This window comes from Wolffia australiana, chromosome 1 (genome assembly GCF_029677425.1).
Source record: "Wolffia australiana isolate 7733 chromosome 1, ASM2967742v1".
Lineage (NCBI taxonomy): Eukaryota > Viridiplantae > Streptophyta > Magnoliopsida > Alismatales > Araceae > Wolffia > Wolffia australiana.
The window spans coordinates 4,170,242-4,190,827 of record NC_135835.1 but is presented as its reverse complement, the minus strand read 5'-3'; the positions used below and the strand labels follow the sequence as shown (position 1 = coordinate 4,190,827).

Below are 20,586 nucleotides of genomic sequence, written 5' to 3'. Positions count from 1 at the left end.
TCACAGACTTCGTAAATTTTTTCTAAGAAATCATATGGCTCCTCATTTGCCATCCCTAAAAAGGATGGTAGTAACAGAAATTGGTGTGGGTCTATTCTAAACATCACATCATCTCCAATAAGGGTAGATACCCTATTTAAAATGGGATTTTCAGCTGGTGTTGAGTATTCTCTAATTCTCCTTCGTCCTTCATTAACTACTTCAGGGTTTCCTACTCCATTCCCTATAGGGTCCATTGGTGGAATTCTAGTTGATGTCTCTTCTACGAATGTAGGTGCAATGAGGGGTGATTCAGGTGAAGGAGAGTTTGCTAATGGTGAAGATCTGTCACTGCTCTCTGATTCGAACCCAGACCTAAGCTTCATACAGAATCACTAATTAAAACACAAGCCCCCATTAGTCGTTAGCCACCAAATCAGCTTTGAATTTTAAAATGGTAACGAAGATACTTATTAGCAATATAATTAGCACTTCCTAAGTATTTCAATCCAAATTTGGGGTAAAATAAATTCACCAATACATCAAAATTAAGTGCAAGAAGATGTATTAAATTAAAAACAAGCACCTTATAGAAAACTAAATCAAAAAGATTTTGAACACAATTTTAAAGCACACAATGGATAGAAACAAAAACAAATTGAATTTCCTTAGCGTTGCTTCCCCAGCAACGACACCAATTGATAAGCTAAAAATAGGGGTCAATTTTATCTAATTTTATCTAATTTAATCCGTTGTCGTTGTCAATTTCAGCTTATACAATAAAATTTATAAAACCTTAACTTAAGATGCATAGTGATAAGTAAAGGTATCGTCCAAGGGAAGCTAGTAAGGAATTCAATTTGATGATTTCTTGATAATTCAACCCTAATTAGAGTTAACTTGATCTTCAGTGAAGATCAAATCAACCTAATTAGACAAGGAGGTTACATAAGGGGGTAGAAGAGATGAGAGGAGTAGAAGAAATAAGGGGCTCTAAGTTGAATTAATTGATCCAATTGAATGGATAAAAAAATTCAATTAGAGAGATTAAGAAGAAAATTTAGATGTGTTTTGGTTGGTTCTTTAGGTTCGACAATTCAGTAATAGCTACTCTATTGGATAATGAAATGGAAAATTTAATATTGTAGAATGTTAATACTTTTTATAAGTTTTTTTTTATAGTTTTCTTTTATATGCACTTGGAATAGCTAGGAAATCTCTCAATTTCTCCTCTCAATCCTAGTCAGGGCTTGTACATTCCGCTCAAGCCAAGTTATTTATAAATTCAGATAGGGATCAAGAAGAACGATTAAGAGATTCAACTAACAACACCCAAAATACACCAAAAGTTCAAATACAAAGAAGGAAAAAAGTACCAAACAACTTGATCCAAGCTGGAGCTCCTCTCTGTCTTGCAGCTGTGATAGAGCACCATCCAGAATGACCCCCTCCTCTCGAGATTTGTTTTTTATACTTAGGTTAAATGGTAAAAATTACCATTTTACCCCTAATTAGTCATTAATTTTTATCTATCTGTAGGCTTGATCTGAATGATCTAACATACAGATAGAAAGAGGGGATCAAGACGAGCAAATCCATAAAAACATCATCTCAATCGGACTTCAAGATCAAAAGTTATGAATAAATGAATTTTGACCAATCTTAGCCATTGGATTGAAATTCATTTATTTATTTATTTTCGTTTCTTACACGCTATGATGTGTCGACCGCTGATAGGCTGATGCAATTTGAAATGTAAATTTTGGGTTGAATCTGCGAGCGCCAAGTACCCTCCAGCCGAAAATAAAATCAAAGAGAAAATATTAAGAAAAATCAATGTCATACAAATAAAATGCACTTACTAATCTGTTTCTCGCAGCGCGGACGAAACAACAAAAGCCACATCACCGCCTATGTGTGCGCGTTGTACGCGCCGCGCATGCGGTGAACTTACCTCCTGGTGCCCCCCCATCAAGGGCCGTCGGATTCTCATCCGACAACTGCGATGAGACCACGTCGATCGCCCGAAAAACCTCTCGACGCCCAAAAGTAATTGTGTATATGCCCCTTGCGCATTCTCTCTCCTCTGATTTTTCCTGAAATCACAAAAATACCATGCATACTTTCACGTAATTTTCTGCCAAATTTACATAATTATGTCTATGCCACTACCAAGAGCTGTTTTAGGGGTATATTGCAACGCAACTTTACAAAAGCCCATCAAAGTTTGAAAATAACTTTAATACTGATTTTCGCCTTATAAATGTATCCTTTTACTTATAAAAAATGCATTTCTTCCTCAAATAAATCTCAGAAAAATCCAATAAAATCCTAAAAATCCTAGAAAATTCTAGAAAATTCAGTAATTCATCCCCATACAAATGAACCTCAAAATTAAATATTAAACCTGCCATTTTCATTTAAAAATAATTATTTCAAGCTCAAACAAATCCCTAAAAATTCATAAAATAAACAGAAAATTAGGGAAAAATCAGAAATCACTTGAAAACATGAATTTTATGTAAATATATGATAACAACCCCATTTTAAACTCTGTAAATTCATAAAATTGTGCTAATAGCATGAAATAAAGACCAAATTTAGGGTGCTATCATTCGCGTGCAGGTTGCCTCAAAGAATCTTCAGGTTTCATTTATCTTTAACAAAGACAAAATGGCTAATTCGTAGACAAAGCCTATGCCCAAACATTTCTTTAATTGGGTTTCACTCTAGCTCAACTTCTACTCATCGCTGAACTCTAGGGATGGTGTAGAAGAATACCAGTCGAGCTATGACCTCTAAAATAGACTAAACTCAAGTAAATGGAAAAATTGACAACACTTAATAAAATATGAATAAGGAAATACACATACCCCCCTTTTGGAGGAAATGAGAGAGAAACAACTTACGAGTTGATAAAGCAATCAATGCACACTTAACTGGTTATGAATAAATAACTGGCACATACCTCATTAATGGAAACATATAAAAATAGAAATATAATACTCAATGTATGATGATAAATTAGATAAGCTCTGTGAAATGGCGCGAAGCTGATGAAATATGTCAATAAATCTCCATCCATTATGTCTTCAATATGATCTTCTATACAATTATCATTTTTATTCTTCACGTGGTCTTTGTTCTTTATCTCTTCATCTATAGTTGTTGTCTATGTCATGGATCTTACTTCAGCTGGTCTTCTTGAACAAATCCTTGACGATGAAAACCTTTGTTGACAGTCTACATCAATATGCTTGCGGTGAACACGGATTGTACTTCCAGTTTGAGAGATGGATGAAATGGCACTGCAAAATCTATGCAGACTTGGACATCATGTATATGTGACTCCTACCTCCATTATACCCTCCTCATCTCATTCTGCCTCTGCAAAATCTTAGACTTGGACATCAATGTCTCTATTTGGGTTCAGAATAGGTGATGGCCAAATAATGAGACACTGTTGTCAAAACTTTATTCACGAACATGAATAATATGTTATTTCTTTCCTCTTGACATTTGATACTGTTTTTTGTCTCTCTCAGTCTCCTTATATTATTTCAGAAATTTCTCATCCTCATTGACTCACTTGTTCCACAGTTTCTGCATTTTGAGGTGGTATATAACAGTTTTTTAAACCAAATTATCAACAATATTAGCAATTTTGATATATCATTTAATTCGCATGTGTCTCATCCCATCAATTTAATTGATACTATTTTTTAGGAATGGAGTTTAATTATTACCTTCAACACACTCTCTCTCTCTCTCTGTCTCCTCTTGGACTTATTTATCCTTTTAACTCACTTTGATTGGAGCTGATTCCCTAAGAATTGGGTTGCAGCCTTGTCTGATGCCTCCTCTGTTTCTCTCTACATAAATATATCATTATCCATTTACCTATCAAGCGCAATACGGGTATCCTGCTTGCTTCTGGAACTCACCACTTGTTCCTCACATTCCCTTCCTTTTTCATAATAGTGTATTATGTCGCCAAAATTCATAACACTATGTACGAACTTCTAATAATCCATTGGAGTGAATAATCAATGCTACTGGCAGCTATGTGCAATCAAATGCAGACTGTCTCATAGCTCAGAAATTTGGGGCTAAAATTTGGGTTTTTATATCTATGGAGGATTTATCCATATCCAATCTTCGTGTAAATCCATAGCTTGCCACATTTATACCTACTTTGATGGTTGAGCCAGCTTGCCTATACTAAGGAGAATAATTGTGCCAAAGGCCCCAGATTCTGACCTTAAATCAAGATTAATAGGTTAATCAAATATAACCACAACAGATAAAAAAGCAAATAAAGAAGATAATCAAGCCATTGGTTTGATTCATCATCACTTGACCATATCCGATAATTGATAAGTCATGTAGTTCCAGGCAATGGAGAAAATTATTAAGCATTCCTAAATGTCACCTGTACCTTCTATGATGAAACTTTATCTCTTAATTCCAATTATTTATGCTCTAAATTTCTTTCCTGCTCGAAACATTGTTTAAAATTTTTTTGATCTGATCATAGACTTGATTAGCATTATGAACTTAGACATTGACCTCTGTCTAGTGGTTCAACTCGCTCACAAAAGACAATGGTCTGCAGGTCCAATACTTGCTATCCGAAAAACATAGATGCTTCTTTGAAATCATTTAAATCGTTAATAAATTAGGAATTTTATAGTTAGGAATTTAGTGGAGTGATTCTTCTGAAATTCCCTTCTCATTGAAGCGGTCAAAGTCAACGCACGCGTCAAGAAGAGGAAAACCGAAAACGTGGGGGAACAGGTTCCGTTTCACGCATTGAACCGGTCGAGTCGTCGGCGCCGCCAACTCGCCGCCAACCCGCCGCCGCCGTTTAGCTAACAGAAAGTAACCGTGTCAGGTCTGACGTGTCAATATCTCTGCCGTCGGTTTTTTTCCTTGGCGCGGAAGGAACCAAACAGTTATCCAGCTGTCCACGCGGCGTACTCTCGTTCGCCGATTTGCCAGCTGGCAAACGACAGCGCTAACGATCTGACCCGCAAAATTAAGCATTTAAATAATAATTATCAGAAAAATTTTATTCACAAGAGCGAGCAGGCCTCATCGTTGGAAATTTCTTTTTAATAAAGTAAAAGGAGAAAAAAAGAGGAGAGGGCGAGATTCTCGGGGAACGGGCTTACTTTCCCGATTATACCCCTCTTCTTTACGGATTATTACGACTAGGCTACTGTTTTAAATTTCGAACGTGAGCTGGACGGTTGGTGGGCCCGCGTTGACCCCACAAACGACTCCTGGAGCTCTCTCTTTCTCTCTCTAGCTTTATCTCTCTAATTCCGTTCATCTCTCGTCGTCAATCTCCTCTAACAAGCCATTAGTTTTAAACTTAAGCTTAAATAAGAACGCCTCCATCACCTCCACCATCGCCATCATCGCGTACATCTTCTCGTACTTTCTCTCTCATCCGGAGGAGGAGGACGGTTAGGGTGGAAGATCGAGAGACGCCGGATTGGATCTTGCGCTGCCTCGTTCACGCCTGTTCTTCCTCGGCTGCGCGCTCGCGATCCGGCGAATCGCAGTTTTGGGAGATTGTCGAAGAAAGGCCGAGATGTTTGACGCCTTGCTCGGCAAGAAGTTCACGGTAAAATGGTGAGAAACGGCTGGAATCTTGATTGTTCTTCCGATTGCTTTGCTGTTCTGTCGTGTTTTGCGTTTTCGATTCGGCGAATGTGGCGGCCGCACATGCGGGATGCGTTCTGGCAATGCGGAGTCGCCTTCCGACGGATTTCTCGAATTTTAGCGCGTCCTTTGTCTTTCCGCCTAAATTTTTTTCTCAATCATTACGCTACCCGTTCTTCTCTTGGTGTCTTCGGGTTTAATCGTTTTTGATTTTTTCCTATATCGTGGTTTTGTAATTTGGATGGCGACATTTTACTTGTACGTTTGAAAAAATTTGCGCTAATCCGCACACTGTTGATGGACGCAGCAAACACGCCATTAAGTGCATTAACGAGAGGTTGAGACCCATCCGCAACAGGAAGCAGGCTGTTGTCAACATCCTCCGGAAGGATGCCGCTGAGCTCCTCCGTAACGGCGGCGATGCTCAAGCATTCAGCCGGGTAATTACACGACAGATTAATTTTTTACTCTTGCCCATCCAATGAGGAAGAAGGGAAGAACGAGATGCGTAAATGATTTATGCCCATTAGCTTGTCATTTCCATAGACAAGCTGAATGACTATTATTCTCCAGTTTATTTTCAGAAGCGATGGTGTTCGATACACAATTCTCCTTCCTTTTTTCAAAAAAAATGGTTTATGATTCTCTAATTTTATTTCATGAGAATGTATAGCCGCTTGATTTTCAAATTTCTATTTCCTGGAACAGATGGATGAACTTATCGTCGAGATGAATCGCTTGGCATGCTACGACATGATAGATTCCTTCTGCCAGATAATTTATAAGCAACTTCCTGTTCTTCAAAAACAGAGGTAGCCAGAAAGAAATCATTGTTTAAGAAAAAATTGCCACACAAAAATTCTTCCTTCGCTTTACAATTCTTGAGCTAGACGTGGTGATGGATTTTTTGCTACGGCCAACGCAGCGACTGCCCTCCTGAAGACCAGGAATCGGTGGCGACATTGATCTTTGCTGCAGCTAGATTTTCAGATTTGCCAGAACTCTGCAATCTTAGATCAGCATTCACGATGCGGTATGGGAATTCTCTGGAAGGCTTTGTCAACTCAGAGGTACAAACGATTTAAAAACGTGCCGTTGATGTAATCTATTCGTGATCAAAGATCGATGTTCTCGGTCAAACCTGACAGTTTAAAGAGAAAGTCTTGACTGTTTGATGTATTCTTGACAGTTTAAAGAGAAAGTCGGGACCAAATCTTTCCCCTCGTCTAAGAAGATTCAGCTGATGGAGGATATTGCCTACGAGTTCAGCGTCCTCTGGAACCCTAATTCCTTCAATCACAGGAATCCAAGCGCACCCAGCCGCGTAAGTCACTTGTCTCATATTAAACAATTCTGTTTTCTCATTTGAAGTAACAAAAAAATGTAAAGATTCGGTCAAACATTTGTTTATCATGTGAAAGTCTGAGTTTAGTCTGTTGGATCTCTTCAGAATCCCCATGCGAAGGAAAATGGTATCAGTGGTGCGATTAGTAATGCTCGTGCAGTCAAGCAAGAAGAAGAAACGGTCAAAAGGACAACGACGACTAAGCTTCGGGTGCCCGAGTCCGAGAACAAGAACCCATCTCCAGCCATTGCTTTCGCTCCCCTGGCCAAACCCCGGGAAGAAAACGCACAGAAGAAGATCGACGCCGACATCCGAACCCCACAACCATTCCAACCTCGGGACGCCGCCGCCAGTCATTCCCAGCCGCCGGTCAGCGTACGCAAGTCAACGAGGGCACAACCTAGAGTCTCTTCTGAGCCCACAACTGCTAAAGTGGGCCCCAAATTCGATCATCGGTCAACGCTGGAGAAAGGCACTGAAGAGCCTGAACGAGATGTTGACCACCGGTGGTCGAGTAGAGATCAGACTGCCGCCGCCTCTGCCGATGGGCCACCCAAAGCAACCAAGGAGCATGGCCTTCGAATGGTCCCTCCCCCATATGTTAAGTCAATTGGGCCGAAGGTAGAGCCGTGGGCGAAGACGACAGCATCGACAACGGCGAGGGAAACGGTAGTTGAAGCCGCAGCCGGTAAGGTCAACAGGGAGGCCCAAGTCAACGAGCAGAGGCCAAAAGCGAGATCTGTGAGGAAGAAGCCTCTGCAGGAGGAGCAGAGCAGGGTGGCCCAGAAAGCCGAGGTGGAAGACAGGATTGACTTTGACTTTGAGTCGGATGACGTGGACCAGCTCCTGGTCTTTTATAGCAAGAAGAGGACCGCGGGGGCAGGACGGCGGCCGGAGTCAAAGGGCAAGGAGCAGGTCAACGGCGGCGAGGTGGACGAGCTGGCAGAACGATTCACCCGACTTAAGGGGGGTCGCAATGGATGACGTGGCATGGGAGACGTGGTTGGGCGTTAATTTGATGCCCCGAAGATATTCGTTCGACCAGGAAATTGTATTCTTTCTGAATATATTCGTTTGTTAGAATTTAGAAATACAACTAACTGCCTCTATTATTTTATAATACACTGGAAATTGGATTAATAAGAAAAAAATTGAGTTACATCACTTTGTTGCTTTGGAAGACTCCGCAGGGACTTTGACAAGGCCAAGTTGCCCGCCGTCCTTGTTCGCGAGGGTAGCTGCTTTAACCTCATTGCACTGATTTATGAACTTTGTCAGCTCCTGCAACGAGAAACAACAGATTTAGATATTTAATCACGTTCATCGTGCAAATACAATTGCCACATCAGGAGACTCATGTGTTGAGGAGAATGGTTCATGAGTTGTATAAATCTATGATGAAGCCGTTCGATCAAGTTTTAATAATCTCTTTCGCTTTTAATCAATCTAATCTATGATGGGAGCCATTTAAAATGACTGATTGGAATTAGGCATTGGATAACGTAAGAAAATATCTTGATGAAGAATCAGAAATCAAAATTTTCGTCGAGGACTCTCACTTTAGAGAACACTATTGCGTTTGAGAAATCATCGGCAGAGATCGAACGATAGATCGAATCCGCGCACGGTGCAATAACTTAGTACTCAAAAGACTACAAAAATCTTCGCACATGAGAACCCGACACGATCAAACGAATCGGGAATGTGAAACGCAAATCACGAATTTCAATTCTGTTTGCGCCAGTTCGGACGAGGCTTTGGGGAGAACAACCATAACAAGGGACGGAATCAATTTTTTTACGAAGTCCTACCCGATCGAGTTCCATTTCTTTCGTCGTAGTAGAGGGCTTCATAAATCTCTTCCCTGCGCAAGAGAAGAAACCGTCAGACGAAAACCTAGAACTCAAAGAGGGAAAATTATACGGATGAATGGGATTCGAGATTACCTTTGCGAGTGGTGGGAGCCTTGCCATGGCGGTTGGGGGGGATCGTCTTCCTCTTCTTCTGCCCCTTGAACATCGCCCCTTTCTGCGTCATCGTGCCGACCGAGAGAGGAACAAAGAGAGGCCGCTAGGGTTTTAGCAGTCGAGAAGAGAAGATATGGTATGGTCTTCATCAAGTACGTTGATAATCGTCATCGGCATCGTCATCGATTCGTTAGCATCTGGATGACGATGACGAGTTAACATTGTCGTCTTCTCGTCTGCTCGTCAACGTCATCGAAAAGGGGCCCACCATGAAAAGGTCAAATTTGGTATCGGAACTTATCCCGGTCAACGATCTTCTGATTCCTGCTTCTGGGGGAGAGAAATTTATCCCGGAGGAAGTTTCTTCCCGTTCCGGGTAAAAAAATTCAAGAGAGAGAAAGTGCCCTTCTTTCTCTCTCCTCGCTCGATCTGTATCTCTCTTCCTGACTGGTCTTTTCTGTCTGCAGGCTTCCCCACGCTGCTCTGCTCTGGCTGGGTGCTTCTGCTTCAACTTATATTCTATTCTCTCTCTGTCCCACTCCATCCCTTCCGGCTTCTCTCTCTCTCTCTCTATCTCTCTATCTATCTATCTATCTATCTTTTTTTTTGTAATAGACATTTTATTGATATAAACGTGACATTACATTGTCTAATAGTGCCCTTAGGCATAAACACCATAGGCATTACATTCTTTATGCTGGTGTACATTAACTTTAGCATTCACCACTTTCTCCAAATGTGCAATTGACAGTTGCGGCATTTATCCTTTGTGTCAGTCTTCATCATGGTATATCGCTTTGTTCTGCTGCCTGTATTGCTCTTAGGTTGAATTTGCTTGGGCTCCATATATTCTCCTTGATATCTCTTCATTTGGCGTGAACTCTTCCTCTAGCTCTTCAATTTCCTTTCATATTATAAATTTAGCATTGATGTCCCTTACGCAATCTTTGTGTGGCGTTCCACTCTAGACAATAATCTGAATTCTCTTGTGTTGACGTTAGTTCTGTCGTCATCTCTTCTTCTTGGTTATCTCTTCATCTAGCTTTAATTCTTCCTCCATCTCTTCCTCGTCACATTACAATCCAGATAATATGGATGTCTCTACCTCCTTCTTTATGTTGTTTTCCCGTGTATTCAGTTATCTGCATCAAAATTCCAAACTTGTGAAATAGAGAGGTATCTAAAACAGCTGTGGACAAACTCTACACAAGTCCTTTTACAAAATTTAACTCGGTTTATGATATCAGTTCATGCCATTATGTAATTTTCTGACTAAAAGATATATGAATTTTAAAAACAGAATGTATCCATATTTCACCTATGCTCTCTCATGTATAGGCCTGTATGTTGTCAATTGCTAGAGCATGATTTGAATCAAATGAAATCTCATTTTGTACTCCTGTTCCCCCAACTTCAGTTCCCAAAACCAAACGTCTTTGAAGAAGGTTAGCGTCGATCTTTGATGAATGATTGAGAATCTTGTTGATACTGATGAGAAGACCTTTGGCACCTTGGATAGCAATATTTTCTACTTTCTTGTGTTTGTAAGCTCCTTCTCCCTGGTAATAACAGTTTTATGGCGTTTCTTTCGTTTTTTGGTTTTGCCTTTTTTTTCTCTCTTTGCGCCATACTTCTGTGCTCCTTTTGTTGGAGATAGCTTCATCACTTACTTTCTTGCTTTCTTCATTTGTACTCCATTCCTTGGTGATGGTCCCCCATTTATCTATCTATCTATCTATCTACCTATCTATCTATCTATCTATCTATAAATCTATCTATCTATCTATCTCTCTTTCTCTCTCTTTACCCATCTATTCCCATCTCTCTGCTCCCTCCTCTTTCTTTCTTTGTGTATCTCTCTGTTCCCTCTTCTTCCTCTCTCTCTCTCTCTGTATCTCTCTATCCTTTCTCCCTAATCCCACTTCTCTCTCTGGATCTCTTTATTCCTCCCTCTGCCTCTTCGCTCTTATTCTTCACTTTCTCTCATTCTCTCTCTTAATCTCTCCATTCCCCCTTATCTATCTCTCTATTTCTCTCTCTTCCCCCCCTCTCTCTGTATCTCTATATTCCTTTCTCCCTAATCCCACCTCTAGTTGTATATATCTATTCATCTCTCTAATTCCACTTCTCTGTCTTCATCTCTCTATTCCTCTCTTTCTCCCTAATTCAACCTGTCTCTCTCTGTATCTTTCTATTCCCATCTCTCCCTGTTTCCTTTTCTTCCTCTCTCTGTGTATCTCTCTGTTCCCTCCTCTCCCTCTCTCTCTCTCCCTAGTCCCACCACTCTCTGTATCTGTTTATTCCTTCCTCTGCCTCCTTCCTCTTCTTCTTCACACACACACACTCTCTCTTAATCTTTCTACTCACACTTCTCTATCTTTCTGTTTCTCTCTTTTCCTCCCGCCTCTCTCTCTCTCCCCTTTTCTCTCTTTCTCTCTACTCATCTCTCCCCTTTTCTCTCTTTCTCTCTACTCATCTCTCCCTCTTTTTTTTTTTTCTCTCTCTCTCTCTCTATCTATTTCTCTGTCCTCTCTCCCTCCTCTTTTTCTCTCTTTATCTCTCTATTCCTCTCTCTCATCCGACTTCTCTCTCCTCTGTATATCTATATTTCTCTCTCTCTCTCTCTCTCGCTCTCTTCCTCTGCATCTCTCTATTCCTCTCTCTCCCTAATGCCACTTACATCACTCCCTCTCCCCAAATCCCACCTCTCGATGTACATGTCTCTATTCCTCCCTCTCTCCCTCTGTATCTCTCTATTCCTCCGTCTCTTCCTAGTTCCACTTGTCTCTCTCTAATTCCACTTCTCTCTCACTCATCCCACTTCTGTATCTCCCTCACTAATCCCACTTCTCTCTTTCTCTCACTCATCCCACGTATATCTCTCTCTCTCTAATCCCATTTCTCTCTCTCTCACTCATCCCACTTCTCTCTTTCTCTCACTAATCCCGCTCCTCTATCTCTCTCACTAATCCCAATTCACTATCTCTCACACTAATCCCATTTCTCTCTTTCTCTCACTAATCCCACTTCTCTCCTCTCATTAATCCCATTTCTCTCTTTCTCTCACTAATCCCACTTCTCTCCTCTCATTAATCCCATTTCTCTCTTTCTCTCACTAATCCCATCTCTCTCTCTCTCACCAATCCCACTTTTCTATCTCTCTCACTGATCCCATCTCTCTCTCCTTCTCACTATTCCCATCTCTCTCTCGCTCTCACTAATCCCATCCTTCTCTCTCCCTCTCACTAATCCCACTTCTCTATCTCTCTCACTAATCCTACTTCTATATCTCTCACTAATCCCACTTCTCTCTGTAGATCTCTCTATGCCTACCTCCTCTCTCTTCTATATTTCTCTCTCACTAATCCCACCTCTCTCTCTAGATCTCTCTAACGCTCCCCCCTCTCTCTCCCATCTCTCTCTCTATTCACTAATACTATCTCTCTCTCTAGATCTCTACATTCCTCCCTCTCTCGGACATCTCTCAGTATTCTCAGAAGCCACGTTTGGCCGTTGGTGGACCCATCGGTTTGTCATCTCCCCACGCCCTCAAGTTCTCTCTCTTTATCTCTCTCTATCTCTCTCTCTGCATCTCTCTACGTAATGGGGCCTGTGCAAATGGGCTTCTTGCCCCCGCCCCGCTGTTGATTCCTCCCTCCGGGTTTCGTTCCTGACCCCCATAAATCGGGATAGGTGAAGAGATGGAAAGAGAACCATAGGGAGAGAAATACCCAGGCAGAGAACCAGGAAGAGAGAGAAAGTGTAAGAGAGAGAGAGAGAGGCACCGCGATGATCCGTTCCAACCTCTCTCTTAAACGCCGGCTGATTTGAGGGGGGATTATCGTTGTCGCTCCTCTCCCCGGCGTATCGGTGAGCTCTCCGGTCGCGATTTTCGATTTCTATTGTGTGATTTCTTAGTTTTTTCTGTCGTATTCGTCTTGATTCATCTTTCTTGTTTCGTTCCCTTTCTCTGTTTCCTGAACCCAGATCTGTTTGGGCGATCAGCCGATCGTCTCTTCCGTTTTCGTTTTATCGGGGAATTCCTTTTCTCAAAACCTGGTTGGGAATCCGTCCTGCAATCCCTGATTTGTTTTTGTCCTCAAGATTTCATCTTTTTCTATTCTGCGTCGTTGTTTCTCTATTTCTCTCTCTCTCTCTCTCTCTATATATATATATCTTTCTCATCTCTCTTAATCTGTGGGGAGTTCATTCTTTTGTGGGTTCTTCTTCTATCTTTTGTGGGGATTTCATCTTTCTCTCTCTGTTTCTCTCTCTCTCTCTCTCTCTTTCTCTCACTTGAGGCTGTTGCCATCCGATCGAGCCTTGGAACTCCCCAGCATGCCGGGAATTGAATGGGCTTTGCTGGAATCTACCGACGGAAAGCCTAAAGTCTTTTAAGCGGTGTCTACTTTCTGCTTGTTTTGACTCATTTTTGTGGATACAAATGTTTTGATCATTACTGATCTACAGAAGCGTAATTTTGTGCGGTTCTTGTGAAAGACATTGTCTTTCAAATAGATGCCAACATAGTTATATCAGTTTGGTCATTATAATCTTTCTGCATCGCTCAATGCAACTCTTCACACGGGCCTTAAGATTTTTACTGATGTATTAAACTTCTTCAATTTTTCCCCTTTGGTTCTTTCATTGATGCCCTGCATGAAAAAAATCCAAATGTATCAATCATTTTGATGGTATCACTCTTTTCATAACATTAAATAGGCCACTTCACGCAACAAGATCTGAACTTTATCGTTTTCGAGTAAATTTAAAGCAACGGTTAATCCTTTTCAGATCTTTCCTTGTCTGGTTCAAAGGCGTGTAGATTCAAGAGCTGTGCTTTCTTGTGTTCCACCCTCTCATAGACAGACCAGAAAGCAGAAGAATTCGTTGGTATCTTTCATTGGCTTCTTCCCCAATGCAGGGCCAAAGAGGAACCCTTCAATTCTTGCCCGAGAACTTTGAATATGAATATCCATCCAGTTCTAGCATGTCCACTATGGACCGCCAGCCAGGCTTCTGGAACAGCCCGATGAACAACCCTAATGCCATGCTCAGCTTACCGGGACAACCTGAGGTGAGTTCAACGCATCGACACAGAGGCGGGCGGCAGGATGGAGGCCTTCTTGGCCGTGGGGTTCAGGGTTCAAGTTCAAGACAGCCTCCTCCAGTCTATTCAAGAAACTATCATAGCTCTGAAGCACCAGAGAGTGGACGGGGGACGTCGTCTGCAGTGGCATATGGCATAAATTCGACAAGTTTCGGAGATAGAACTATGGAAACTCCCGGTCAATCTCTTCCAACTTATTCCAGATTAGTTGGCACCTTCGAGCCTTATGCAGAAACACCAACTGGGTCTCTCTATCATCACTTTCCACCCGAGGATTCCCAAGGTGCATCGACTAGTGGCTTCTCAAGCTCTTGCGGGGTGCTTAGTGGTGAAGGCGTCAACTACCGGTCTGATGAAAACAATGGCTGTGGATCTCTGGATGGAAGATGCCATTCTAGTAAGAGAAAGAGCTTTGATGGGCCCTCTGGGCAGTCCTCAGGAAGCTCAAGTGGCTGCCCCGTCTATGAGGGTGATGGGCATATGCTGCGGTCGTCGCAGGAGAGAACTCTCCCATCACACAGTCTGAACATATCTGAAAGTCCTGATCTGCACGGCACAATCAGAAGTCGCGAGCATTTCCGTGCGATGGTCCAGGCTGCCCAACAACTTGATATAGGTGAGACTTACTCTTTGGTCTGGCCCCAGCACCATTATTCTTCAACCGTGCCAAATCCGGTCGCACAATCTCTTGAGGCGAGGCAATCGGGACCAAGCACAAGCTCTCGTCAGCCGCTTCTTCCCACAGTTCCAGTGATACCCCAAGTAGTCTTCCCGATTCCGTGGGGTGGGATGTCGAATCCCAGTATTGTGGGCTCGTCTGATTTTCATCTCGCTCCCAGGGCGGGTACAAACGACAGAGAATTGGATAGAAGCAACCTTTCAGAGTACCCAATGTTTGTGCCAAGCACAGAGTTGAGGCCCCCCATGCCGCCAGATCCAAGAAATCTGAGCTTGGGCAATGGCAATGCAATCATCCCTGGGAATGTTGGTCACTTTTCCCTTTTTAATCCTATCTCTCGTGTTATGCCTCCGACCGCCCCAAGCTGGATGCCTCATCAGGCTGTTGCGGGTCAGACTCTAGCCCTTCCTCCGATTGGTGATTCATTTCCTGGCAATGGATATGGTTGAAATATATTCCTTGATGTTAAGCAGGTCAGGTTTCTTCATCTTCTTCATCTCTTGGGCCTGACATTGATACTCGTACAACCCAAGAGCAATTGAGACCCTTCATGTTTGGTCGGAGAGGTGGCGTGATGGGTGCCCCCGTCCCTCCCCGTAGTCGCCATTCAAGAAACCTCATGCTATTTGAGGTATCATCTCGAATTAAATTTCTATTCTTTTCATATTTTTTGTCTGTAATAGTATTAAAGTTCATCTCTCTGATGTCGTTTGGTTTCTCTTTGCAGCAAATTCGAAATGCACTGGAGCTAATGCGCAGAGAGGAAAGCATGATGATTGACGTCAGATCTTGTTCACTTTTTTTGGAGAAAAAATACACCAGTTGGACTTCTGCTTATTTCTACATCCATCAATTTACAGGACGTAATGATCATGGATGACGCTGCATACTACGACAGCTATCGGGACATGCGCCTTGATGTAGACAACATGTCTTATGAGGTAAAACGATGAAATACTCGGCAAATTTCATTTCTCCTTAGATTCTTATGCATTGGTTTAAACAAATTATGTCCTTGATCTCGCAGGAGCTCTTGGCATTGGAGGAGCGAATTGGAAATGTGAGCACAGGTGTGGACGAGAGCGCTGTGCAGAAGAATTTGAAACAAAGGAAATATCTATCTTTTTCTGCCTGCAAAACGGAATCATGCTGCATATGTCAGGTAAAATACCTATTGAGAATGGGTTTACCAGTCACCATCAGGATTTCAATTCCAACCATTCGATAATGGTGTCTGATACTGATTCATATCCGGATTCATATTCGCAGGAAGATTATGAAGATGGTGAGGATCTTGGCATTCTAAGTTGTGGGCACGATTTCCATGCTGCTTGTGTTGGAAAATGGCTGGTTGAGAAAAATGTCTGTCCAGTCTGCAAGACAACAGCCTTACCTACCTGAAAGCGAAGAACGCAATGGTGATGATGGTGGTGATGGAGAAACACCATTCAGATTCTTTTTTATATCTAATTTAATATTATATCATTATGATATTCCTACGCTTGCAGGACTACCTTCAATGCATCGTTAAGAATGTATGGCTACAATTGCTGATGTACATTTATATTTATATATGGCGACATTCATATACAATGGTTAGATTTATTGAACCCTTCGTTTAAAATATTGCTTATCATTTGTTCATATTAGTAATTTTATTCTCTGGGCATGCAAATACATATTTTCCATTAGGATCACCAGATGAATTGAATGCAGATCCAGATAAATCTCAATCTTTCATGATTTCGCTTGTTTATATGTTATTCGTGGAGAATGTCGTTCGCATACTAATTCTGAGTCATTACATTTTTTCCGTTCAAATTTGGAGCTCTAACTATTATTAACTGCATGAAGCACTTAGAAGGTATGGATCAACTTAGGGTCCTAATCTGGATTCGAGAGACTCTCTCGGTGTACTTGTATATGTATAACAAGTAGGGGTTCCCTTAGGGGTGTGATTCGCCAAGTTTTTCTTTCTCTCTATATTTGACTAAAGATATTCAGGAGAGTCAACCATCTGAAAATAGAGTAGGATTAGTATGCAATTCTAATTTGGATCTAAAGTGAGGGTCTTACTATTTCTTTTTTTATTTTTTTCTTTTTTTTTTAGGGTTTTACTATTCAAAATCTAAAGTCTAAGTAGAATCATCTTGGATAAACCCTTAAGAATGTACTAAGCAGCTACCATGGCTTCCATTAGGATTGCTAATTCAAGTGTCCAGCTAATCCAACGTTAGGATAATTAGTGAAATTGCCGACAATATTTGAGAAATTTCACTGAAAATAATTTTGAAATATCCCTCATGAATTTAATCAGAGAAATATAAATTATGCCCTTCCCAATCATTAAACTATTTGATATCCAAATTCAAATGTGTAACGTCGTGATAATTAGGTAGACTGTCAACAATATTAGAGAAATCTTTCTTTTGAAATATCCCTATGTGAATTTAATCAGAAGGCTGCGCATTATATAAATCAAAGCAAAATATAGGTCTTCTATGGCGTTTCTTGTCATTAAATTATTTATTATCTCATTTGTAATGATTTCCAAACTTTCTAGGGGGATATATTTTCAAATATAAAATCCGCTTTCACACATTCTCCACTTCATATTTTCTTTCCTCCCTGTATAATTCTCTCCCCTGATGTGATTCCAACGATACAAGAGAAATCGCTTCCCCTCAGTTGAGTCCCCAAAGCAAGGGATAATATTAAGTCATACAAATATAAGTTGAGATCCCATAATTTTCTGAACAGGTTATGGAAACATATCCAAGAAACAGATTGGGATAATAAAGTAATTTACATAACTAGGCATATACTTTGTATGGTCCATGTAACAATAAATTAGCTCATTCAAAGGCCAACATATGTTAGTACGAATCTCATTGATTCAATATTTTAAAACCAATCGAAAATCAAAATTTAACGATCTATTCAAAGTCTAAAACTTATTCATACATTCAACATATTCTATGATATTTAGTTTGTATGATATCCTTGATGAATAAGATGAAAATATAAGAAATAATATTGATATATTTAACATAAACATGACTTTTCATCTCTCTTATTAGTTTGAAACCCCTATTTATCATTTAGTAATTGTTTGTGATAACAGAAATCCACTTGAATTTTTGAATAAACTAGATATGCATATTTCCCTTGAAGATATGATACTTAGTGAAGCAAAACCTCATTTCACTCTGCGCTATCCATAATTTGCTTTTCAAAAAAAAGAATAGAATTAAGTATCTCACAAAGAATATTAACGAATTTTATTATTATCCATATATCTATATCCATATGTTATTTGCTCCAAAAGTTTGTTTAGAAGGGTAATCCATGGGCTATACTCGTTTTTAGTAGTGGATATAGAATGAAACTTTAATTTTAAAATGTTTAAGAGAGGTGATATCATAAGATAAAATTATATTTAGCATTAAATTTGGAATGGGGTATTCAATGAACTACGAAATCATTTTTATTAAACAACTTAATTCATAATTTTCATGATGAAATTATGAAGAAGTTCCTCAAAATTCTTTTACACTCTACAATATGGTTCACTGATATCACTTTGAAATATATCACATAGAAATGCACGTAATAGAATCTGTGATATACTCACAATCAACTTTTGAAAATATTGAAGAACCCCTGCATAGTTTTGTTTGTTAAAATTTAAAACAAATTAGTCTTAGTAAAACATAGTTGTCATACTCATCGGCTCAGCGTTAGTTCAAAATATTAAAATTTTTAAAAATTCGTTGTTATTGACGTAGTGGAAAATGAAATGTCATTCTCTGTAATATTTGAGGCTTAATAAGTGCATCTATTTTCCCATGAGATTCATCTGAAATTCCTTCATAATATGGACATACTTTCACATACTCTAAACTAATCTAATAATCATATATTTCAAATAAAATTTAACCTATCCATATTCCTAATGAATATTTCGGTTTCAGCACCTACTCTTTTAATAACCACAATAAGACAAATGAATATTGAACTTTAACCACCAATTTTGTGTTATTAATATTTAGAAGTATATATGATCCTAGCTACAGTTATAAATGTAACTCTTAAAGCATATCTATGAAAATTTGAAAATAATTAAAACAAGATATACCATTAACATTATAATGGAATCCTTTTGTGTCACAAGTGCATGAGTTTCTTTTACAGTCGGCCCCTGTGAACCCCTTATAATAACTCATATCACTGGGCGTTACGGTTTCACAAAACCACATATTTGATGACGGTAAAAGAATATTCCCAGACTGAGACAAAGTATGAAAAACAGTAGACCAGGTAGCATGAAAAACACAACTTTTTCAGTGACCGCTTCTGATGGATTGTTAGCGCTTTGTAACTTTAAATTCCAATCCGTTTTACAGTAATGTAAAAATATTCAGTATCTCGAAACAACTTATTGTTATGAAGTCGAATAGACATTCACGCACGGTAAGATTAGTTCAAGAAGGTGGACCAGGTGAGAGTTCTTCAAAGAAACTGGTAAAACGTGGGAGCGTTTTTCTCGGCCTGCGCGGAGCCGGCGACTCTCTTAACCTGAAACACAAATTTACGTCAACAGGAGGCGATGGCGGAAGAGCGAAGTAAACAAGGACAGGGTCTGACCGCAGAATGAGGCCTGTCGGTATTCAACCCATCTTCAACCTCAAAACGAAGGCGCCTCCGGGTGTGACTCTCAACACGGTTGGCTATTTGTTCTTCAGGCAGAATTATCTATGGACGTAGAAGCCCAGTCGAATATCAGATACTTTGTTAAAAAAACGGGTTTTATGACATAGGGGGCGCTTGAGATGGGCATGAACACTCACTTCGGAACGGGTTATCTCGATCTTACGATAGGAGAGGACGCTTGCCTTGGTCTGCATGTCTTGGCGATGTAGGTAGCAAAAGGGTCCATTGAGAACCTCGCTCCCCTAAGAACAACAACCAAAGTAGGATATTGAGAATGAACTCCCAAACTCGTGTAAAAAAAGGGTGGAAAAAACATTAGAAGTAAGAAATCCTCACGTCGTTTCTTACTCCGATCCTCACGTTTGGTGTCACGTTCATGTAGATGGTGCACTCCGCACTCCGGACGCTGTAGAAAAAATACTACCTGAATAATTAGGCACCGGCGGAAGAAACAAGATGAAGATACTTTAAATCTAAGAGAGTATAAAGAGCTAGATCGTCAGTTTTTCATCCACGCTCTGCTTAACATCACAAGCATGATCAAAATGCAGCATAGGAGGGTTTTATTCGCACCGGGGAAAGAGGTTGCTGTCCATGCTGATGATAGTGGCCGATATCAAGAAGACGTGAAAAGTTGAAGTAGAGAGAGATGTTGACGGCCGGGGGGGGAAGCGATGTTATGATGAAAAGAAAAACAGAAGGGAGTAGGCGAGGTTTATGGGCACGATTTGAATTCCCGTAATGACCGGATAGTCGAACGACGTTGAATTCTTTCCGGAGAAACTAAGGGCGCTAGTTTTTCTATCTCGACTGAGGCGGGAAAATAATATTCTGTTCGGTGAACCCAGATTAATGGGTTCAATACATTATTCGATGTCCTACCATGTGTATAGATGTTAGGCCCCTAACTAGCCGGCATTCCCTGCTCAGAGGCCTGCGTGCTTATTGGGAGGACTGTTCGTTGTATTTCGGCTCACGACATTTTAAGGACTGAGTCATAATGGGTACCGATGCCCAAATACCTGATCTTTCATGCCATTGCCACTGTCGATGGTGATTCACGGCAGACTGTGCACGCGCCCGTCCGCGCCCAAGGTGGGACGGATCAGGTACGGTCCGCTCG

The 20,586-nt window shown here is 40.6% G+C and overlaps 3 protein-coding genes across 3 annotated transcripts; 2 read left to right on the top strand and 1 right to left on the bottom strand.

Annotated features, from left to right (window-relative positions):
• The first annotated feature begins 5,380 nt into the window (after window positions 1-5,380).
• LOC144702566 (uncharacterized) lies at window positions 5,381-8,153 on the top strand. The gene is made up of 6 exons (XM_078574612.1): window positions 5,381-5,619; window positions 5,957-6,089; window positions 6,358-6,461; window positions 6,575-6,719; window positions 6,839-6,973; window positions 7,100-8,153. Exons 1-6 carry the CDS (start codon window positions 5,579-5,581, stop codon window positions 7,976-7,978), a joined length of 1,437 nt encoding a protein of 478 aa, XP_078430738.1. The 5' UTR covers window positions 5,381-5,578; the 3' UTR covers window positions 7,979-8,153.
• On the bottom strand, window positions 8,031-9,095 carry LOC144702574 (2,3-bisphosphoglycerate-dependent phosphoglycerate mutase). The gene is made up of 3 exons (XM_078574618.1): window positions 8,941-9,095; window positions 8,806-8,858; window positions 8,031-8,275 (listed from the first exon to the last, which is right to left on the bottom strand). The coding sequence occupies exons 1-3, from the start codon at window positions 9,029-9,031 to the stop codon at window positions 8,156-8,158; spliced, it is 264 nt and encodes an 87-aa protein (XP_078430744.1). The 5' UTR covers window positions 9,032-9,095; the 3' UTR covers window positions 8,031-8,155.
• A 3,494-nt stretch (window positions 9,096-12,589) lies between these two features.
• On the top strand, window positions 12,590-16,360 carry LOC144702561 (E3 ubiquitin-protein ligase MBR2-like). The gene is made up of 7 exons (XM_078574610.1): window positions 12,590-12,831; window positions 13,756-15,140; window positions 15,224-15,381; window positions 15,478-15,531; window positions 15,611-15,691; window positions 15,778-15,912; window positions 16,020-16,360. Exons 2-7 carry the CDS (start codon window positions 13,880-13,882, stop codon window positions 16,149-16,151), a joined length of 1,821 nt encoding a protein of 606 aa, XP_078430736.1. The 5' UTR covers window positions 12,590-12,831; window positions 13,756-13,879; the 3' UTR covers window positions 16,152-16,360.
• Window positions 16,361-20,586: the final 4,226 nt, after the last annotated feature.

What these genes read in the sequence shown, in the direction of transcription:
- LOC144702566 (XM_078574612.1), top strand. Translation starts at nt 5,579, where the DNA reads ATGTTTGACGCCTTGCTCGGCAAGAAGTTCACGGTAAAATG. An exon ending in ATGCTCAAGCATTCAGCCGG is followed by an intron (nt 6,090 to 6,357) that starts GTAATTACACGA and finishes TTCCTGGAACAG; the next exon opens with ATGGATGAACTTATCGTCGA. An exon ending in AAGGCTTTGTCAACTCAGAG is followed by an intron (nt 6,720 to 6,838) that starts GTACAAACGATT and finishes TATTCTTGACAG; the next exon opens with TTTAAAGAGAAAGTCGGGAC.
- LOC144702574 (XM_078574618.1), bottom strand. Translation starts at nt 9,031, where the DNA reads ATGACGCAGAAAGGGGCGATGTTCAAGGGGCAGAAGAAGAGGAAGACG. An exon ending in GGCTCCCACCACTCGCAAAG is followed by an intron (nt 8,859 to 8,940) that starts GTAATCTCGAAT and finishes TCTCTTGCGCAG; the next exon opens with GGAAGAGATTTATGAAGCCC. An exon ending in AAGAAATGGAACTCGATCGG is followed by an intron (nt 8,276 to 8,805) that starts GTAGGACTTCGT and finishes TTCTCGTTGCAG; the next exon opens with GAGCTGACAAAGTTCATAAA.
- LOC144702561 (XM_078574610.1), top strand. Translation starts at nt 13,880, where the DNA reads ATGCAGGGCCAAAGAGGAACCCTTCAATTCTTGCCCGAGAACTTTGAA. An exon ending in GAAACCTCATGCTATTTGAG is followed by an intron (nt 15,382 to 15,477) that starts GTATCATCTCGA and finishes TTCTCTTTGCAG; the next exon opens with CAAATTCGAAATGCACTGGA. An exon ending in TAGACAACATGTCTTATGAG is followed by an intron (nt 15,692 to 15,777) that starts GTAAAACGATGA and finishes TTGATCTCGCAG; the next exon opens with GAGCTCTTGGCATTGGAGGA.